A 16,538-nucleotide genomic window follows, 5' to 3' on the forward strand; every position below is an offset into this window, starting at 1 on the left:
TCATAAAAGGTCATAAAAAGTTCTTTGTACACATGAGGCCTATGGGGAGAAAAGAAAAAATACATTCAGTAGAGTTCCACTTATGTTAAAAACATGATTTTTTTTTTTTTTATAAAAAGGTCACAGAAGTAGCATGAAGGAAATGTTTACTTTGTCCATATTTTGCTCCCAGGCTCCATGGTGATTATTAGCCTCTCCCCACTCCCTCCCGGGGACAGTGAGCGTACCAAGGCAGGATCGTCATGTTTATAGAGGGTGACTGCAGGGACGGCCGGCAAACCCAGCCACGGGCCCGGAGTCAACGTCATGCTGTCACACTTGGTTGCAGCCTACCAAAGAAGACAAGGTTTGTTAGACACTATCACAGTACACCAAGCCCAGCACCCTCCTCCCTTCATAACAACTGTGAGAAGCCATCAGGGATTAGGTGATTATAATTCCTTCTTAAAAAGACAATAAATCATAACATACCAGCACTGATGAGGAGACATAACCTAGGGCCAAAGTTGCTAGATTCACACTGGAATAAAAACAAACAAACACTATTTACTGCTACTTATTCCCTAAGCACACTTAAAAAAAAAAAAAAAAAAGATGCTGTTCCAAGCTGACGTTTTAATGTCCTTCAACTGGTTATTAGATTTTATAACAACAATAGAAAATGGGATGTGGATGTGTACAAATTTCGGCAAAACCTTGAAAATGCACTTTGTGCCTTATGTCTTATTTTGTATCTTTAATAGCTATTATTTTGCCAATATCGTTCTTTTCCGGAGGGATTCAGCAAAAGCCTAGCTCGCAGGGCCTGCTGGTAATGGACTGCTGTGGCTGCCCCGTCCCCTCCCCTAAGTCCCTCTGAGAAACCACCAGTCTCCTCTATCAGATCACAGCTTCGGGGACGAGACACCACCAGCTGCTCCCAACGACCCGAACTGCAGGACTGTTACAGTTCCCTGGCCACCACGACTGGCTCAGCAGGAGGCATCTGTTGGGACTTCTTACCCTCGGAACACAAACTGGAGCCACTGCAACTAATTTGTACCAAAACAGGAAAGTCTATCCATAGATGGAGGCAACACAGAGGAAATTCGGCCAACTGACTGGGGGAGGGGGGAAGATGCTGAGTCCAGCGCCATCTTTGTAGTTATGTGAGCCAATAAAATCTCTTCTCGCTAACAGCACTTTGCATTGTTTTGTTATGTTTCCTATGCAACCCAAAGAGCCCTCAGTGATAAGCGTACCAACAGAGTAAGGGCCTGGACATCCACTCCCCACGAGCACTGCGTGCAGGCCCAACGTGCGGCCACCCTCGCTCTACACTCACCCCTCCACGTGTAGCCATATGCCGTACTGCTCACAGAGTTCTTTCAAACGTGCAATCTTATCTGTGTGCCCGACTGCTGCCGTTCCTAGGGTAAAACACACAGAACGATACGAAAAGGAACACATACTTTGAGTCTTTACAGCAGGATAAAAGCTCTTAAATACATTATCTAAGAAGGAAGTAATATTATATGTTTTCTTGAGATTTTCTATGTGAAGTGGCTTAAAACCAACTTTTATAAGTTGATTATTCAAGGTCTGACGCATGCATATTCTCCACTTTTTGGATCTGTAAAACAAGCTTGTTAATTTTGTTGCTTAAACCTCTATATACTTGTTTTCCATCTACTTAATGTTGCTTCAGGAGAAACATATTAAGGGCTCTCACCAAGACTGGGTTTGTCAACTTATACTTGCAGCCTTCCCTTTATAGATTTCAGATATGTTCATAAGCTAAGTTCTTAACTACTGTGCCTTAGCGATTACACGGATTTTCATCAGCATGGAGTCTACCTTACATGAAGACCACTACAGTACTTTCGTTCTGTCACCATTTGCCCAAGATACCCTTTTCCATGCTTGCCTTTTGTCACTTTCTGGGTTATTTTTTTAACTGATCACCATTTAAAAAAAAAATTTTTTTTTTTTTTTTGAGACAAAGTGAGAGAGCTGGGGAGAGGCAGACAGAGGGAGATAGGATTCCAGGCAGCCTCCTTGCTGACAGCAGAGAGACTGATGTGGGGCTCAAACTTACGAACCATGAGATCATGACCTGAGCGTAAGTCGACGCTTAATCAACTGAGTGACCCAGGTGCCCCTGGGTTAATTTAGGTGTGCCCATTATACATACAGATAAATGTGTGGGCTTTTTTAAAACCCAGTATGAGAGGTCCTTTGTTTTAAAACAGAGTATGCATCCTGAAGTTAAACATAGTGAATGCTTTAGCCCATCCCCTTGTTAAATTTGTGTACACTACAGGTTGGGTAGGCAGGTCCCTCTTCAGACAGCACAAGTAAAATGTGCACTGGTGCATTCTTCTGACTGTTCTAAACCTCCAGTTAGCAGAGTCCCACCCAGTAAGACTGCAAATCCTGACCAAGTGCCTCAACAAACACAACCAACGTAAGCGGTCCTTTTGCAGGGTTTAGGTCTATAAACCATTTATAACTGATTTTTGTATGGACAGTGAAGTAAAGGTTAAGGTTCAATTTTATTTTTTCCATATGGATTCCACTTGTTCCAAGACCATTGGTGGAAAAGACCCACCTTTTCTCCCTTGAAATACCTTGGTATCTCTGTAAAAAGCCAAGTGATTATATATATGTAAGTGTATTTCTTTCTTTTCTGTCTTTCTTCCTTTCACATTTATTTTTGAGAGAGCACGAGCAGAGGAGGGGCAGAGAGAGGAGACAGAGAATCTAAAGTAAGTTCCAGACTCTGAGCTGTCAGCACAGAACCTGATGTGGAGCTCAAACCCACGAACTATGACATGAGATCGTGACCTGAGCTGAAGTCGGATGCTCACATGACTGAGCCACCCAGAGGCCATGTGAGTCTATCTATTTCTAACTCTGTTCTCTTCAATTAATCCCACACTCTCCTGATTATCTGTAGCTTTATAGTAAGTGTAAAAGTCAGAGAGCCTAAGTCTTTGAATTTTATTTTTTCAAAATTATTTTGCCTATTCTTATATCCTCTGTATTTCCACATAAATTTTAGAATCTGCTTATCAACTTGTATAAGAAATGGTAGCCTGCTGAGATTTTGACAGGGATTAATCTACAGAATATATAGATTGGGGAAATTAGACTTTATGATACTGAGTCTTCCCACACATGCATATGGCATATCATTCCATTTATTCACGTTTTCTTGAATTTCTCTTAGCATCATTTTGTAGTTTTCAATGTACAGATCTTACATATACATTTTTTAAATGTTTATTTATTTTTGAGAGAGAGACACACACATACACAGAGTACAAGCAGGGGAGGGGCAGAGAGAAAGGGAGACACAGAATCTGAATCAGGTTCCAGGCTCTGAGCTGTCAGCACAGCTGGGGGGCTTGAACTCAAACCATGAAATCATGACCTGAGCCAAAATTGGGACACTTAACCTACCAAGCCACCCAGGTGCCCCTTGCATATACTTTTCCTTTTTTGATGTTATCACGACTGGCATTTTTAATTCAATTTCAGTGGAACACTGCTTATATACAGAAATCCTACAACCCAGATCAACTTATTAGTTCCAAAGGCTTTTCTTTAGTTTCCTTAGGACCTTCCATCTATATAATCATGCCGTCTGCAAGTAAAGACAGTTTATTCTTTCTAATGTGTGTTGTCACTCAATTATTTCTCTCGCCTCATGCACTGTCTCGAACTCCAAGTAGAATGCCGAATTCGGCAACAGGAAGCAGAGCAGAAAGTGGTAGATGAATTGCTGCATCCAAGGTGGACATTCAAGTGTGACATTTTAAAATTCCATTTAGAAAGGAAGCACACGAAAGGGAGGTACTTAGAGCCTAAGTGAAAAAGCATACACACCAACAGAGTAACTCCCCAACAAACCAACAATTCAAGGGAATGTGAGGAGCTAAACGTCGTGTTGTAACTTTCACCCCAACGCCGACATAAACTACCTGAAACACGAGGCATGCAGACATTTCTCAAGACGTAGGTGTTCTGTTTGTTGTTTTGTTTTTTTTTAGGCTAAGTCCCCCTCTTTCTCTTGTACGTCCAAACGGCAGATTCTGTTCACAATACCTACCGGCATTCGCTACAAGCAACAGGGGCAATTTTCCTCGTTCTAGATCATCTTTAATCAGTTTCTCCAGGAAGGCAACATCCTAGGTTAAAAGGCAAACCACAGGAACATGAAGCAATGAGCATAAAGCTATACAATAAGAAATTATAACTTTCAACAAAAGGAAAGGACTCTCAAAATTAACCACACGCATCAATTCTTATTCTTGACCATTTTTCTATTTTCTCTAATCAGAGAGATGAAAATCAAATAGTTTCCCTTGAAGATTAACTACAAAAAAATAGTTAAATGAGATCAAAGTTAAAAACTACATATATACAGGATGAATGTTTCTCTAGTTTTAAACACTTAGGTTTAAAGAAAATGTTCTCTCAATTCCCCCTACATAGCCAAAAATCTCTCTCTGATATTACTGATGTATCTGAACCAGATAACCAGGTACCTTGGAAAAAGAAACACAAGACCCTAAAACCTACCCTTTTTGCTTCTGTCTTCAGTATGAGAAGGCTTAACACTTGAAAAGTCTAAAAATACGCAGAATCCAATTCTAATCCCACACTACAATAAAGAACCTCATTTTCAAAATCTGCCCGTTCACACATCCAGGCCACAGTGATAACCTTTGAAAGGATGAGCTTTTGAAGAAATCTCTGGTGCTTATCTGGACTCCCATATTCCTCTTTAAAGCAGGGGATACAGTAATGACAAGATTCCTGAAGAGGGAGGTGCTCCTGACCTATATGCCAGCCAACCTTCACGGACATTCAAACCCAGAAGCGTGTATTAAGCAATGGGGAGATATAAGCGGTAAATGAGTAAGCTAATAATTATCCGGAGGCCAGCAAACTGAACCTCAATCACCAGGAAGACACAGTTTCCAAACACAATTCTGTCTCATCTTACAAAGCGAAAGGAGAGCTCACCATCTGATGCTGGGATCCAAACACGGTGTTACAGGGCACGCGACACAAGCAGGGGAAGGGCAAGCCGAGCTGCCGGAGGAAACATACGATTCTGTAATCAAGACCTCTGTAACCATTCACGTACGTCCCCTACAGACTGTGGCTCTAAGACAAGTCACAATGACTCTTTTTAAACAATCTCTCTCATTAGGAACTCTTAATATGATAACTTCGTGTTAAAGTATATCTAGAAAGTCAAGCTAAAATTTCTAGGAGCTGGGATTCTTTTAAGAAGATACAATGCAAAACTCTCTGACTCAGCTAAATGAGTAACTGCCTTTGCTATATTCTAGAATATACCAAAAAATGAAAAACCACTTTTCCAAACTAAGAAACAACCAAGCTTTGAGCATTTTGGGAGATAATTTAGGATCCTTCCTCCAAGCATTAGTGGTAAATAACACCCACTAAAGGCATTCAAAGAACAGTATCTTATTTATGGATCCACCCACTCCTAACAAGCAACAAATATGGATTAGCAGATGTACATTTCTTAAAAGAAATGAAGTCAGTGTTATGAATGGGGATAGTAACTGTCAAAAAACATTTTTTATCCTGGAGGATATATTTATAGTTTCAGGAATTTTTAAACAGTTGCAGCATATTGTTCTGTGTAACTAAGAATTGGTAGTACCACTTAGAGACCAAACATGTAACGAACACTTTATGCACACTTTCTCCCTCCTTAAAATTTTTTCTTTAAAATTATGAAAAGGAAACCCAAGTAAAACACACAATGAAAAATACAGAAATTAAAAGTGAAAATGCCCTCCCACCCCATAAGCCACCACTGTTAACAGTTTTGTATAAAACGTTCTAAACATTTTCTAAGTATTCAGATATTTTTTTAGGTATGAAAAATATATATATATATATTTTTTAAGTAGGCTCTATGGGGTGCCTGGGTGGCTCAGTCCGTTAAGCATCCGACTTCTTCTTAGGTCATGATCTCACGGTTTATGGGTTCTAGCCCTGTGTCAGGCCCCGTGCTGACAGCTCAGAACCTGGAGCCTGATTCTGTGTCTCCCTTTCTCTCTGCCCCTTCCCTATTCATGCTCTCTCTCTCAAAAACATATAAACATTTAAAAAAAATTTAAAAATGTAAGCTCTACCCCCAACATGGGACTTGAACTCACAACCTCAAGATCAAAAGTCAGTTGCATGTTCTTCTGCTTGAGCCAGCCGGGCGCACCCCTGCCCCCCCCCTACAGCTTTCGAAGATGGGACTGCTATGCCAAGGCAGCTTTGGGTCCAAAAGAACCTGGCCTGTAATGGGTACTCAGTAAGTACTTTGTTCCAGGTTTCTCTAAGGATGTTATAAATCTCATCCTGTACACACTCAAAAAGAGGACGTCATTTCCCGCTGCCAGTGACCACAGCTCACCACCAGCTGAAGTCCCTGAGTCTCCCTCATTTATCTCCACAGGACTCCTCCATCTTACAAAAGACAAACCCTCACGGGGCGCCTGGGTAGCTCACTTGGTTAAGCATCTGATTCTTGATTTCGGCTCAGGTCAGATCTTATGGTTTGGGGGTTTGAACCCCATGTTGGGCTCCACACTGACAGCACTGAGCCTTCTTTGAATTCTCTTTCCCCCACCCCGCGATGTTCTCCCCCTGTTTAGTGTCCTGTGCTCGCTCGCTCTCTCTCAAAGAACAAAACACACAAACCCAAAAACAAAACTAAAATAAAACAGTCTCAGCCAAGAGACTGAACATTTTTTTGTAGCCCCTAATTGGGCTACGTGTGTCCCATGAGCTTCAAAAATGGTAATCCTCTTTGATCTAGTAATTCTAGATGGACTCTGAGAATCTATCTACAGAATATAATCTAGATAATACTTTCTAAATATAGAAATTTCTAAATGCAGAAAAAGCTATATGCACAAAGATGTCCTAACAACACTATGCAAAGGGCACTTCCTGAAAATGGTCATAAAAAACAAAAGAACGCAAATGCTTTAATTGTCCGAAAGGGAAACAGTTGGTTAAAACACTATACAGTGACCTGAGAAGTATTATGAAGATATTAAAAACAGACTGTACTTTGAAGAACTGTTAAAATAGGATATGCACCTGTTATAACACCAAGTGAATAAGTCAAACATAACCATGTAAAAACACATCTGCGCTCTTTGATTAAGTCTGGGGGAAAAATGTTGACTGTGGTTGCCCCTGGGCAACTAAACAAGATATAGGTAGCTCTGAAAATTCACTAATATGCATTTATATATTTTCTTATAATGACAAAACAAGCACATTGTTTCTTTTCATTTGAAAAGAAGTGCAGTTAAAGAAATGGGCCTGTGCACTTTATAAAATTTCATAAATAGAACGGAACACAATTTCTTTAAAATGTCCACCTTATCCCACGTTACCTGATTACAAAGGTACTGGCCCAGGCCAGGCCTCGCAGCGGCACTAAGGTATATAACAGGTTTCTTGTTATACAGCACATTGAAGCCATCCACTACAAAGTCTTCATAACGAGAGTGCAGAGCAAGCCTACAGATCTTTGCCAGTCCTTCTCTTTCTTCTTCGTGGAAATAAGCGCAGCCGTTTTCATACCTGTTAAGAGATAGTCATCTATCAGTATGTTCTTGTCTCTGGTTAACTCTGGTTTTACATCCTCATTTTACAGTTTTGGGAGTAATTCTTCTCTTAATCTAGGAACTGTCACCTAGAGCAGCAAAGGAGATAGGGATGCCCTAATCCTAGATGGCTGACCACACCTTACCGCTGGAGGTTATAAAGAACGGAGGCAATCGCCCTTTGTCCACACTCAACTCCCTAAGGAGCAGAAACTATGAAGAAAAAGCAGTAGAGAACAGGAGTCCCTTACGTACAGAAAAGGCTGGAGAGCACAGAGGTGGCTTGCTCGACAAGAAGGCCGACCCCGGATAACAACACAGGCAAGGTTCTTAGCAGCTTCAGCCCCAAGACATCCAAAGTAACCAAAAATGTGAAAACTGCTAGTCAGCCTATATTTGCTTTCATGATTGTCTGCCTGGGGGAAATTATTTTTCCTTAATCTTCTAGAAAAGTAAGAACAGAATTTCAGTTACAGGTGGTGGATTTTTATTAGAAGAAAATCTCTCCTTTGCGATGCAGTTAGGCAAACTTAACCTTTTGCTGGACCAAGCTTTTTCTCAACATCTGAAAGGGAGTCTCTCCAGTTAAGTCATCCAGTGTTAGGCAAACATTCCTTTTCCTTAAAAGTAACAGCACGGGGGACACTGAGGTGACTCGGTCAGTCAAGTAGCTGACTTCGGCTCAGGTCATGATTTCTGAAGGCTCGTGAGTTCGAGCCCCACTTCGGATCCTCTGTCTCCCTCTTTCTGTCCCTTCCCCCTCCCCCTCCCCTCCAAAATTAAACATTAAAAAAAAAAGTAACAGCATAAACCCCAAAATACCACTGGTCCTTGTCTTCTACTGAATCCTTACCTGCTGTAACTCCTTAATAATGCCAACAGTATCACAGCATAAAGCAAATTTTAATTTCATAAAACACACTCAACTTCCTTATGGCAGCATTTACCTTCTATCTACTAAAGCAGAAGCTAATCCTTGGATTCAAAATACCTGCAGCCATTTCCTGCTCTATCTTCTATCAACACGTGCCACGTAGGAATCCTAAAAGGAACTGCTGGCATTATCTAAAATACACATGCTTATGTTCTCAGCTTTTGACATAAGCTAATTCCTTCACTCATTTATTCCTCCTAACTGTGCTGTGAAACAGATACAGACATTAACTCCACTTAACAGATAGGAAAACTGACACACGCAGAGGCTTTTTTTTTTTTTTTTTTTTTAAATATGCAACCCTTCCAAGAGGGAGGGGGAAAGGCTGACATGGACTCAGGCAGCAGAGCTCCAGGAAACAGTCTGTACCCAACTCATATATGTCCTTACCTGAAAATCCTGCACAGCCATAAAGTAGTGTCTGACAGTATCCTAGTTGTGAGTTTTCTAAGCTTCTCTTTGTCCAGAGTTGAAATGTAAGCTCCCAGACTATGCCCCAACAAAGCTATGTGACCTTGTTCTCCAATATTCTGGATTCTGTTAATCAAAATCAATTATATTAAAGTTTTAGTCAAAATATGAATAAAGGAATAAGACAAAACCTAGAGGTAACGGCATTTCCACAGAAATTAGTCAGACTTGGAATCCTCCTAATGGTCTAGAAGGCAGGAATCCAGATAAATTTTAAAAATTCAATGCATAAAAAGTACTGATGATCTGGGGAAGATTTTACTGAATATCTACTACATATACAAGCTGTGAATAGTTTTCTCACCCCCTTTTTAAAAATTAAATGCCAAAAAAAAATAAATAAAAAATAAAAAATAAAAATAAAAAATAAAAATTAAATGCCTGCTCTAAGAACTATGGTGTGTAGAGCTGAGACAAAATGTGCAGAAAATAATTTTTTTAAAGAATCATTACATGAAGTAGATTCCCTGCATTCAACAGCTATTTATAACGGTATAGCGAAGTCAAGGAAACCAGGTATGTTTTCTGTATAATTAAAATGGACTACTGTCTCTCACAAAGAACTGTAAATCAATAAGAAAAAGGCCAAAAAATTGGGTAAAATACTGGGCAAAGGAGATAGTTCATAGAAAAGAAAATATAAATGGGTTTTAAAACATAAGCCACTTCACCTGATTCATAAGAAAAATGCAAGCTCAAATTATGCTGAAATATCATTTCTCACCTTGCAGACTGGCAATGGTCCTTAAGTTTACAAACAGCCTTGGGCAAGCAAAGGTGTGGGGAAGGAGATATTTTCATGTACCGCTGGTGGGACTGTAAACTGGCATAATTCCACCAGGGGAAAGTTGGCAGTAGCTATCAAAATTACAAAAACACAGCCTATCTGGCCCAGAAATCCCACTTTTAGGGCTTTAATCTCCAGAAACATTTGCTTGTATGACGGACGACACACGTACAAAGTCACCAGCTGCAGCAATGTTTGCAACAGTAAACATGAACAGGAGACTAGTTAAACAAAACATGGTTTATTTGACCAAAGTAAAATGAAATAGCTCTTACAGGAGAGCACTCCTTGCATCCTGGTATATGATGGACTCCGAGACACGGATGAAGAAAGCAAGGTGCACACCCCACACAGTACTTGGGTACTAGTGAGGGAGTGGAGGCACTTGGCATGTGTGTACATACACACAGCGTGTCTGTCCGGAGTACACAAGAAGCCGGCAACTCCATCTAGCTTTAAGGAGAACAAGAAGCTGGGGAGGAAGAGTATGAAGGAGATACCCCTTTTCATTCAAGGTCACTGTCTTTTTAGAATTTACACCAGCTCTGGATTCAGCTAACACATGCCATCACGTCGCTGACTGAACATTGCCTTTGTGTACTCTTTTTAGCTTCTGAAATTTGAAAAAGGAGAATGACTTACTTATTCCAAAAAAATTACATTTAAAACAATTAAACATGAAACTAAGTAGGGAGCGAAGTTAGATGAATAAAAATAAATGGAAGATTCATAGACAACGGGGCCCAGCCAACAAGAGATGCAGCTGCAGCACCCGTCAGCTGTCAGAAGCAGCAGCATGGCAGCGGAGGCAACCAGAAGCAGAAACGCCCACAGCAGTTATTCTCTGGTCCCTCCGGCAGGCCCTCTCTAAGAATCGATGCCATATAAACTACAGGGATTCATTTTCGTAAATGCCTTCCTTTATGAAACTTATAAACCTACCTAACGCAGAGTGAATGTCTCGCTGAAAAGAGAAAAAATGGACCTTGTTTAGTATCACATGCAACTGTGAATAAAGCACAGCTCTCTAATTCAGCAACCTGTAAACATGCAGTCACTATCAAAGTCAAGGTCACATGTACTTTCAGAGAGAAGCTGCCAATGATGTCCATTACCGGGGGCTCTGGGGCTCCTCCTCTTCATCTCCGTGCATCAGATTCTGAACTAGCTGGAGGATGCTCACCATATCTTGTCCACTGCAGAATGAAAAAAGAGTTGACAGGTGGAAACAGCTCACATTCCCCACCACTCTATTTCCTTCATTTAAACCAGCTTTGGTAAGTTGTGTGTTATTTTGTTTTGTTTTGAATTGAGGAGCTAGAGGAGAATGTGTCTGAGATACAGTAAACAGCTTTTAAAAACAAACCTCACATTAATGGAATTCTCAATATAACCATATCTTTAAATCTATCCAAACAGGAGACTGAGTTCTGAAAATTTCACCAGTATCACATTAGCAATATTGCTCTACCTGTTCATTTGAATCCAAGGAGAATATTTAAAAAGCATGTTATAAGAACCAAAACAGTCCTTTTAAGATACTGCAAGATCACAGAAGCAGCTAGAATACTCCAATGACAGTGGTATGCCTAGTTTTCTTCCACGTAGGAGTCTTGTCTGTCTGTTCTAACCAACTGGAACATGTAATTCAAGCATTATTTATTACTTCTTCCTCAAGCAGGGAAATGAGAGATCTGCTCACAGTATAAACAGATTTACTTCCACCCGAGGTATGATATTAAATATTAAATAGCCTATTACATGACTATTTGAAAACTCATGAAAGAATGTAAATGGCTAAATTAGTGAGCAATGGCAAGGCGACCTGTAGTAACTGTAATGTAGAAATTTATCATTCCATTAATGGGACTGGATCAACAAGTGAGAACTGACTAATAACAAGTTCTCTTTTAAAAAAGCAGCACCGTCAAAACAATGCCCCAAACCCATCCTTGCCAAGGTGCTGACCTTCATGTGAGAGGGGCTCTGGTCCTTGGACACTGTGTAGTGCCAATGTGGGAGCGGGTGCCCGCCAGGAGACCTTGAGCAAGCTGTTGAAACCCACTCAGCCCCTATGTTACAGAATCGTGAGGATGCAATCAGTGCATGAGAAACGTTTCCTGCTGTGTCTAGCCAAGCACCATCTCAGATGCTGGCATTACTATATTAAGTGTGAATGCTCCTGACCATCTGAGCATTACAGACGTTCTTGGTAGATCTCTTCTAGGGAAACTTCTGTGGGCTTAACAGAACATTTTCATTGCCATCCGCAGCTCTGGGTGGAGAGGACCGACAGGATTTGGTTCCCGCTCTCGGTTGAAGAACCCACCATACAGCTAGAGGGCTTCAAATCAGCCGCATTCAGCCTACAAACAGGAGTGCCTGTCTCAAAATACTAGTCTCTGGGTGTGGCAGATAGGCCCCTTAATGACACACTGTGTCTTTCCTCCACACTTTCCTGTTGCAACCTCGTATATGTTCAAACTCAGGCCAAAGGGCAATTTGAGGGAGTTGTCCTGTTTACTTATGTGCAGTTTCCTGGTTATAAAACAAGAAAAACAAAGAAGCTTGTTTGAGGGAAGCTGGGCTGGGATTTTAAGCCCACGGTGAGTGCTAACATCCTGTGAAAATTTTAGTTACATGGCTACTTGTTTTTCTGATATTTTCCCTGCTAGCTTAAACCACACATGCTTGACAGATTGGGTTTAGCTGCCCCAAAAAAAGAAATCACTCTGCCAACAAATGATCAAAGTTGACATTTTCATTTTGCTTTATTATACAAATAATAAATCTTATCAAATTACAGTATCTCTCACCACACAGCTCAGTCTATTGAATAGATTAGGGGTTTCAAGGATGAATGAAGCATGATCGTTGAGTTATAATTATAAATTTGTGCATTCACTTTTGAGTCATGGGGTTGTTAGATCCCGAATGGGAAATTATATTAAATTAGATCCTGAATGGGAAAGGGAAAAAAGCAGGTAGACCCGACAGCAGCGCGGTGCTCTGGCGCTACATGGCACACGGCTCTCAATCTGCTCTGCGCTCATTAGAGCCACAATTATAAACCAACAATGGTTTGTCAAATCGTGATTGAAAGAAAACACATACCCTAATGAAAAGTAGGTATCTTCATTGCCACCTACCTGCCTTGGAGAGGCCCCGGAATGTCTGATACCAGCTTCTTTCCATTTTCCTCCTCTGTTCTTCTAATTTAAAGGAAATTAAAAAAAACTACCTTACCAAATGGCTTACATGTGAACATGCAAACAGGTGATGATGTTGCCTATAACCTCTTAGTAACTGATACAGGATTTGACGCACATTTATCACATCTCCTCCCCTACCACTAACACCCCAGCCCTCCATCTGGGGTACAGTTTGAATCTCGGGAAAAGAAGACAAAAAAAATGACACTTGAACCCATTTCCTGGTTAGCTGATACCCTAGATGACATAAATATATAGTAAGTATAGATTCCAATCAATATATTAAGTAAATGAAACTCTTAACAGGCAGAACTGAAAATTCTAAGTCCTGCCCTCAATTTCAAAATCCTTTAATTACAAAGTACCTTCTACCCAAGACAAACACCATCTTTCAAGTGAGGTGAAGCTCAACTAAGCATTGACATTCTGGCACCAAGAGGAGTTTTTACCAGTAGGAAACCAGTGCCACCAGCTTCACAACAGGCTGAACACGTTTAATAGGGTCACTCGTATCCCACGCTCACCTCTGACTGTGCTCCAGCATCTTCATGGCTTCCTTCAAGTTCTTCCCCATCTCAGCTAATGTAGGGTCTGCTATCTGGAAGTTAAAAAAAAAAAAAAAAAAAAAGGTTAAAATTGTGATAATCCCTTATTAGTTCTGCAACATAATTCATCCAGAAAAATTAAATCCAAGTCCTTTTTCTTCTAGATTTAATATAAAACACACAGATTCATTGTGAAGTACATTTAATTTAGAAATTCCAAAGTATGGGGCATCTGGATGGCTCAGTCACTGAAGCATTCGACTCTTGATTTTGGCTCAGGTCAGGATCTCACAGTTCATGGGTTTGAGTCCTGGGATTCTCTCTTTCTGCCCCTTTCCTGCTTGTGCTCTCGCTCTCTCAAATGAAATAAACAAAGCTTAAAAAAAAAATTCCAAAGTACAAACATATAACATAAAAAAGTCCCACTCCCTAAGGGAAGCCACTCAAGTTTGACATGTATCTTTCCAAGTTCTCACCTAACACATATGTACCCCTGCAACTTGCTGTTTTGGCTTTATCATGAGTGTAGCTCCATATTAGTAGTATCCACCTCATTCCCAGTGGTAACACCATATTCCACTCCATGGATTACCATCATTTAACTAGTCTTGAATTAAAGCTAGTTTATTCCAGTTTTACACTCTTACAAGTGAGGTTCAGAAAAGTCTGTACAGTACGCTACTTGTTTTCCTGTTGTAGTAAGCTGAAAAATGCGCANTTCACATCATAATCCCTGGAACTTGTGAATGTTACCTTACATGGCAAAGTCTTTGCAGAAGTGATTAAGTTAAGGGTCTTGAGATGGTAAGGTTACCCTGAATTGTCCAGGTGGGCTCTAAATGTGGTCACACATATATCCAGATGAGAGAGAAGGAGAGGGAGACTACACACACACACACACACACACACACACACACACACAAGAAGGCTGTGTGAAGACAGAGTAGAAAAAAATTTGAGGTGCTGGCCTCAAAAATTAGAGTGATGGGGCCACAAACCAAGGAATGGGTGCTAGCCGGCAACATAAACTGGGTCAAGAATGGGAGGGACCCTCCCTGAGGACCTCTGGGCGGAGTGTGGCCCTGCCGACAACTTGTTTTCAGCCCAGGGATACAGCTTTCAAATTTCTGGCCTCCAGAACTCTGGGAAAACACATTTCTGCTGTTCTAGGCCTCCCAGTTTGTGCTCATTTGTCACAGTAGCCACTGGAAATGAATACTCTCATAAACCTGGGAGTGATCCCATACACTCTGGAAGCTTGCCCAGCTGGTCACAGTGACCGCCTGTGGAGAAGGGAGCTAGAAGGACAGCCATCACATCAGAGGGTATCTTTTCAGCTCATTTCCTTTTGTTTTTTTAAAATAATATTTTTTACATGTTCATTTATTTTGAGAGAGAGAAAGAATCCCAGGCAGGCTCTACATTGTCAGTGCAGAGCTCAATGTGGGGCTTGATCCCACAAACCCATGAGATCATGACCTGAGCCGAAATGTTTTATTTATTTATGAGAGAGAGAGAGAGAGAGAGAGAGAGAGAGACAGCATGAGCAGGGGAGGGTCAGAGAGAGAGGAGACACAGGATCTGAAGCAGGCCCCAGGCTCTGAGCTATCAGCACAGAGCCCGATGTTGGGCTCAAACCCACGAACCGTGAGATCATGACCTGAGCTGAGACGCTTACCTGACTGAGCCCCCCAGGCGCCCCTAAATAAAAATTTTTTCTAATCTTACAAAATTAAACTCATTTTCCTTTTTCTTAATCTCCCTAGCAATCTTAAGGCAGACAAACTGGTTGTCTTGAATCTCTATAAGAGTTGGGTTATAAATAGTTACAGAGGCTCTCTTTTGTTCCCCTCTTACTCTTCAAGTGTACGTTAAGCATATTTACACTCTGCTCTCTTCATATTTCCTACTGCACCTAATCATATAGTATATGGAATAAATGTACAATAGGCTGTATTACAGTCAGTATTGCAGTATCTTCTCAAAATTGTTTTTAAGAAATTCTACTTAGGGGCGCCTGGGCGGCTCAGTTCGTTGAGTGTCCAACTTCGGCTCAGGTCATGATCTCGAAGTCCGTGGGTTTGAGTGCCTCATCGGGTTCTGTGCTGACAGCTCAGAGCCTGGAGCCTGTTTCAGATTCTGTGTCTCCCTCTCTCTCTGCCCCTCTCCCACTCAGGCTCTGTCTCTCTTTCTCAAAAATAAAAATTAAAAAAATATATTAAAAAAAGAAATTCTACTCAGTCTATCAGTATAAGTACAGAAAATGTTAATTCTAGAAAAGACCTTAGGCATCTGGTCTAGGGATCTTCCACTTGTGTTCTTCTGAGTCTTAGGACTCCCAGGAAGGTGGGGCTTTCAGCTCCCTGCCCTCCATTAAGGAGATCAGATCTGTTTGTTAACAATGAGAGCTTTAAGTTTCACCTATAGAAAAAATTATTGAAAAGAAAAAAAGAAAGTATAACATGTAAAGTTCTGGTCTACTATTTTATAAGTGAAGAAACTAGGACTCTGAGAGGTAAAGAGACTGGCCTAAGGTCACAGAGCTAATAAATGATGGCGTGGTGCCAGAACCCGGGTTTCCTGGCTCCTGCTCCTATCAGATCACAATGACTCCCAAAAGAGATTATAAAATAATCACCAAAATGATTTTTACACAAGATAGAAAAATCATTTTAAAACTGGTATTTACAGGGGCACCTGGGTGGCTCAGTCGGTTGAGCGTCTGACTTCAGCTCAAGTCATGATCTCGCGGTTCGTGGGTTCGAGCCCCGCATTGCGTTCTGTACAGGTAGCTCAGAGCCTGGAACCTGTTTGAGATCCTGTGTGTGTCTCTCTCTCTGTGCCCCTCCCCCGCTTATGCTCTGTCTCTGTTTCAAAAATAAAAAACTATAAAAAATTAAAAAAAAAAAAAAAACAACCCAGGTATTTAAAATAAAATCCACAACT

The 16,538-nt window shown here is 40.9% G+C and overlaps 1 protein-coding gene and 1 non-coding gene across 3 annotated transcripts in view; both read right to left on the reverse strand.

Moving 5' to 3' along the window:
* The window catches only part of PDXDC1 (pyridoxal dependent decarboxylase domain containing 1), a 51,394-nt gene that overhangs the window by 24,755 nt on the left and 10,101 nt on the right, over positions 1-16,538 (reverse strand). For both annotated transcript variants that reach the window (XM_077773150.1, XM_077773149.1), the window contains exons 2-11: positions 13,572-13,645; positions 12,985-13,047; positions 10,951-11,031; positions 8,968-9,114; positions 7,431-7,620; positions 5,014-5,082; positions 4,094-4,172; positions 1,325-1,409; positions 472-520; positions 228-329 (exon numbers count right to left, since the gene is read on the reverse strand). In XM_077773150.1, coding sequence (XP_077629276.1) covers positions 228-329; positions 472-520; positions 1,325-1,409; positions 4,094-4,172; positions 5,014-5,082; positions 7,431-7,620; positions 8,968-9,114; positions 10,951-11,031; positions 12,985-13,047; positions 13,572-13,645 — 939 coding nt within the window. The remainder of the gene's footprint in view (positions 1-227; positions 330-471; positions 521-1,324; positions 1,410-4,093; positions 4,173-5,013; positions 5,083-7,430; positions 7,621-8,967; positions 9,115-10,950; positions 11,032-12,984; positions 13,048-13,571; positions 13,646-16,538) is intronic.
* LOC144239328 (small nucleolar RNA SNORD45) lies at positions 10,348-10,417 on the reverse strand. Its single transcript, XR_013337390.1, has one exon. It is a non-coding gene; the product is annotated as a small nucleolar RNA SNORD45 (small nucleolar RNA).

The sequence above is a fragment of the Crocuta crocuta genome, unplaced genomic scaffold (assembly GCF_008692635.1).
Source record: "Crocuta crocuta isolate KB4526 unplaced genomic scaffold, BGI_CrCroc_1.0 scaffold16, whole genome shotgun sequence".
Taxonomy (NCBI): domain Eukaryota; kingdom Metazoa; phylum Chordata; class Mammalia; order Carnivora; family Hyaenidae; genus Crocuta; species Crocuta crocuta.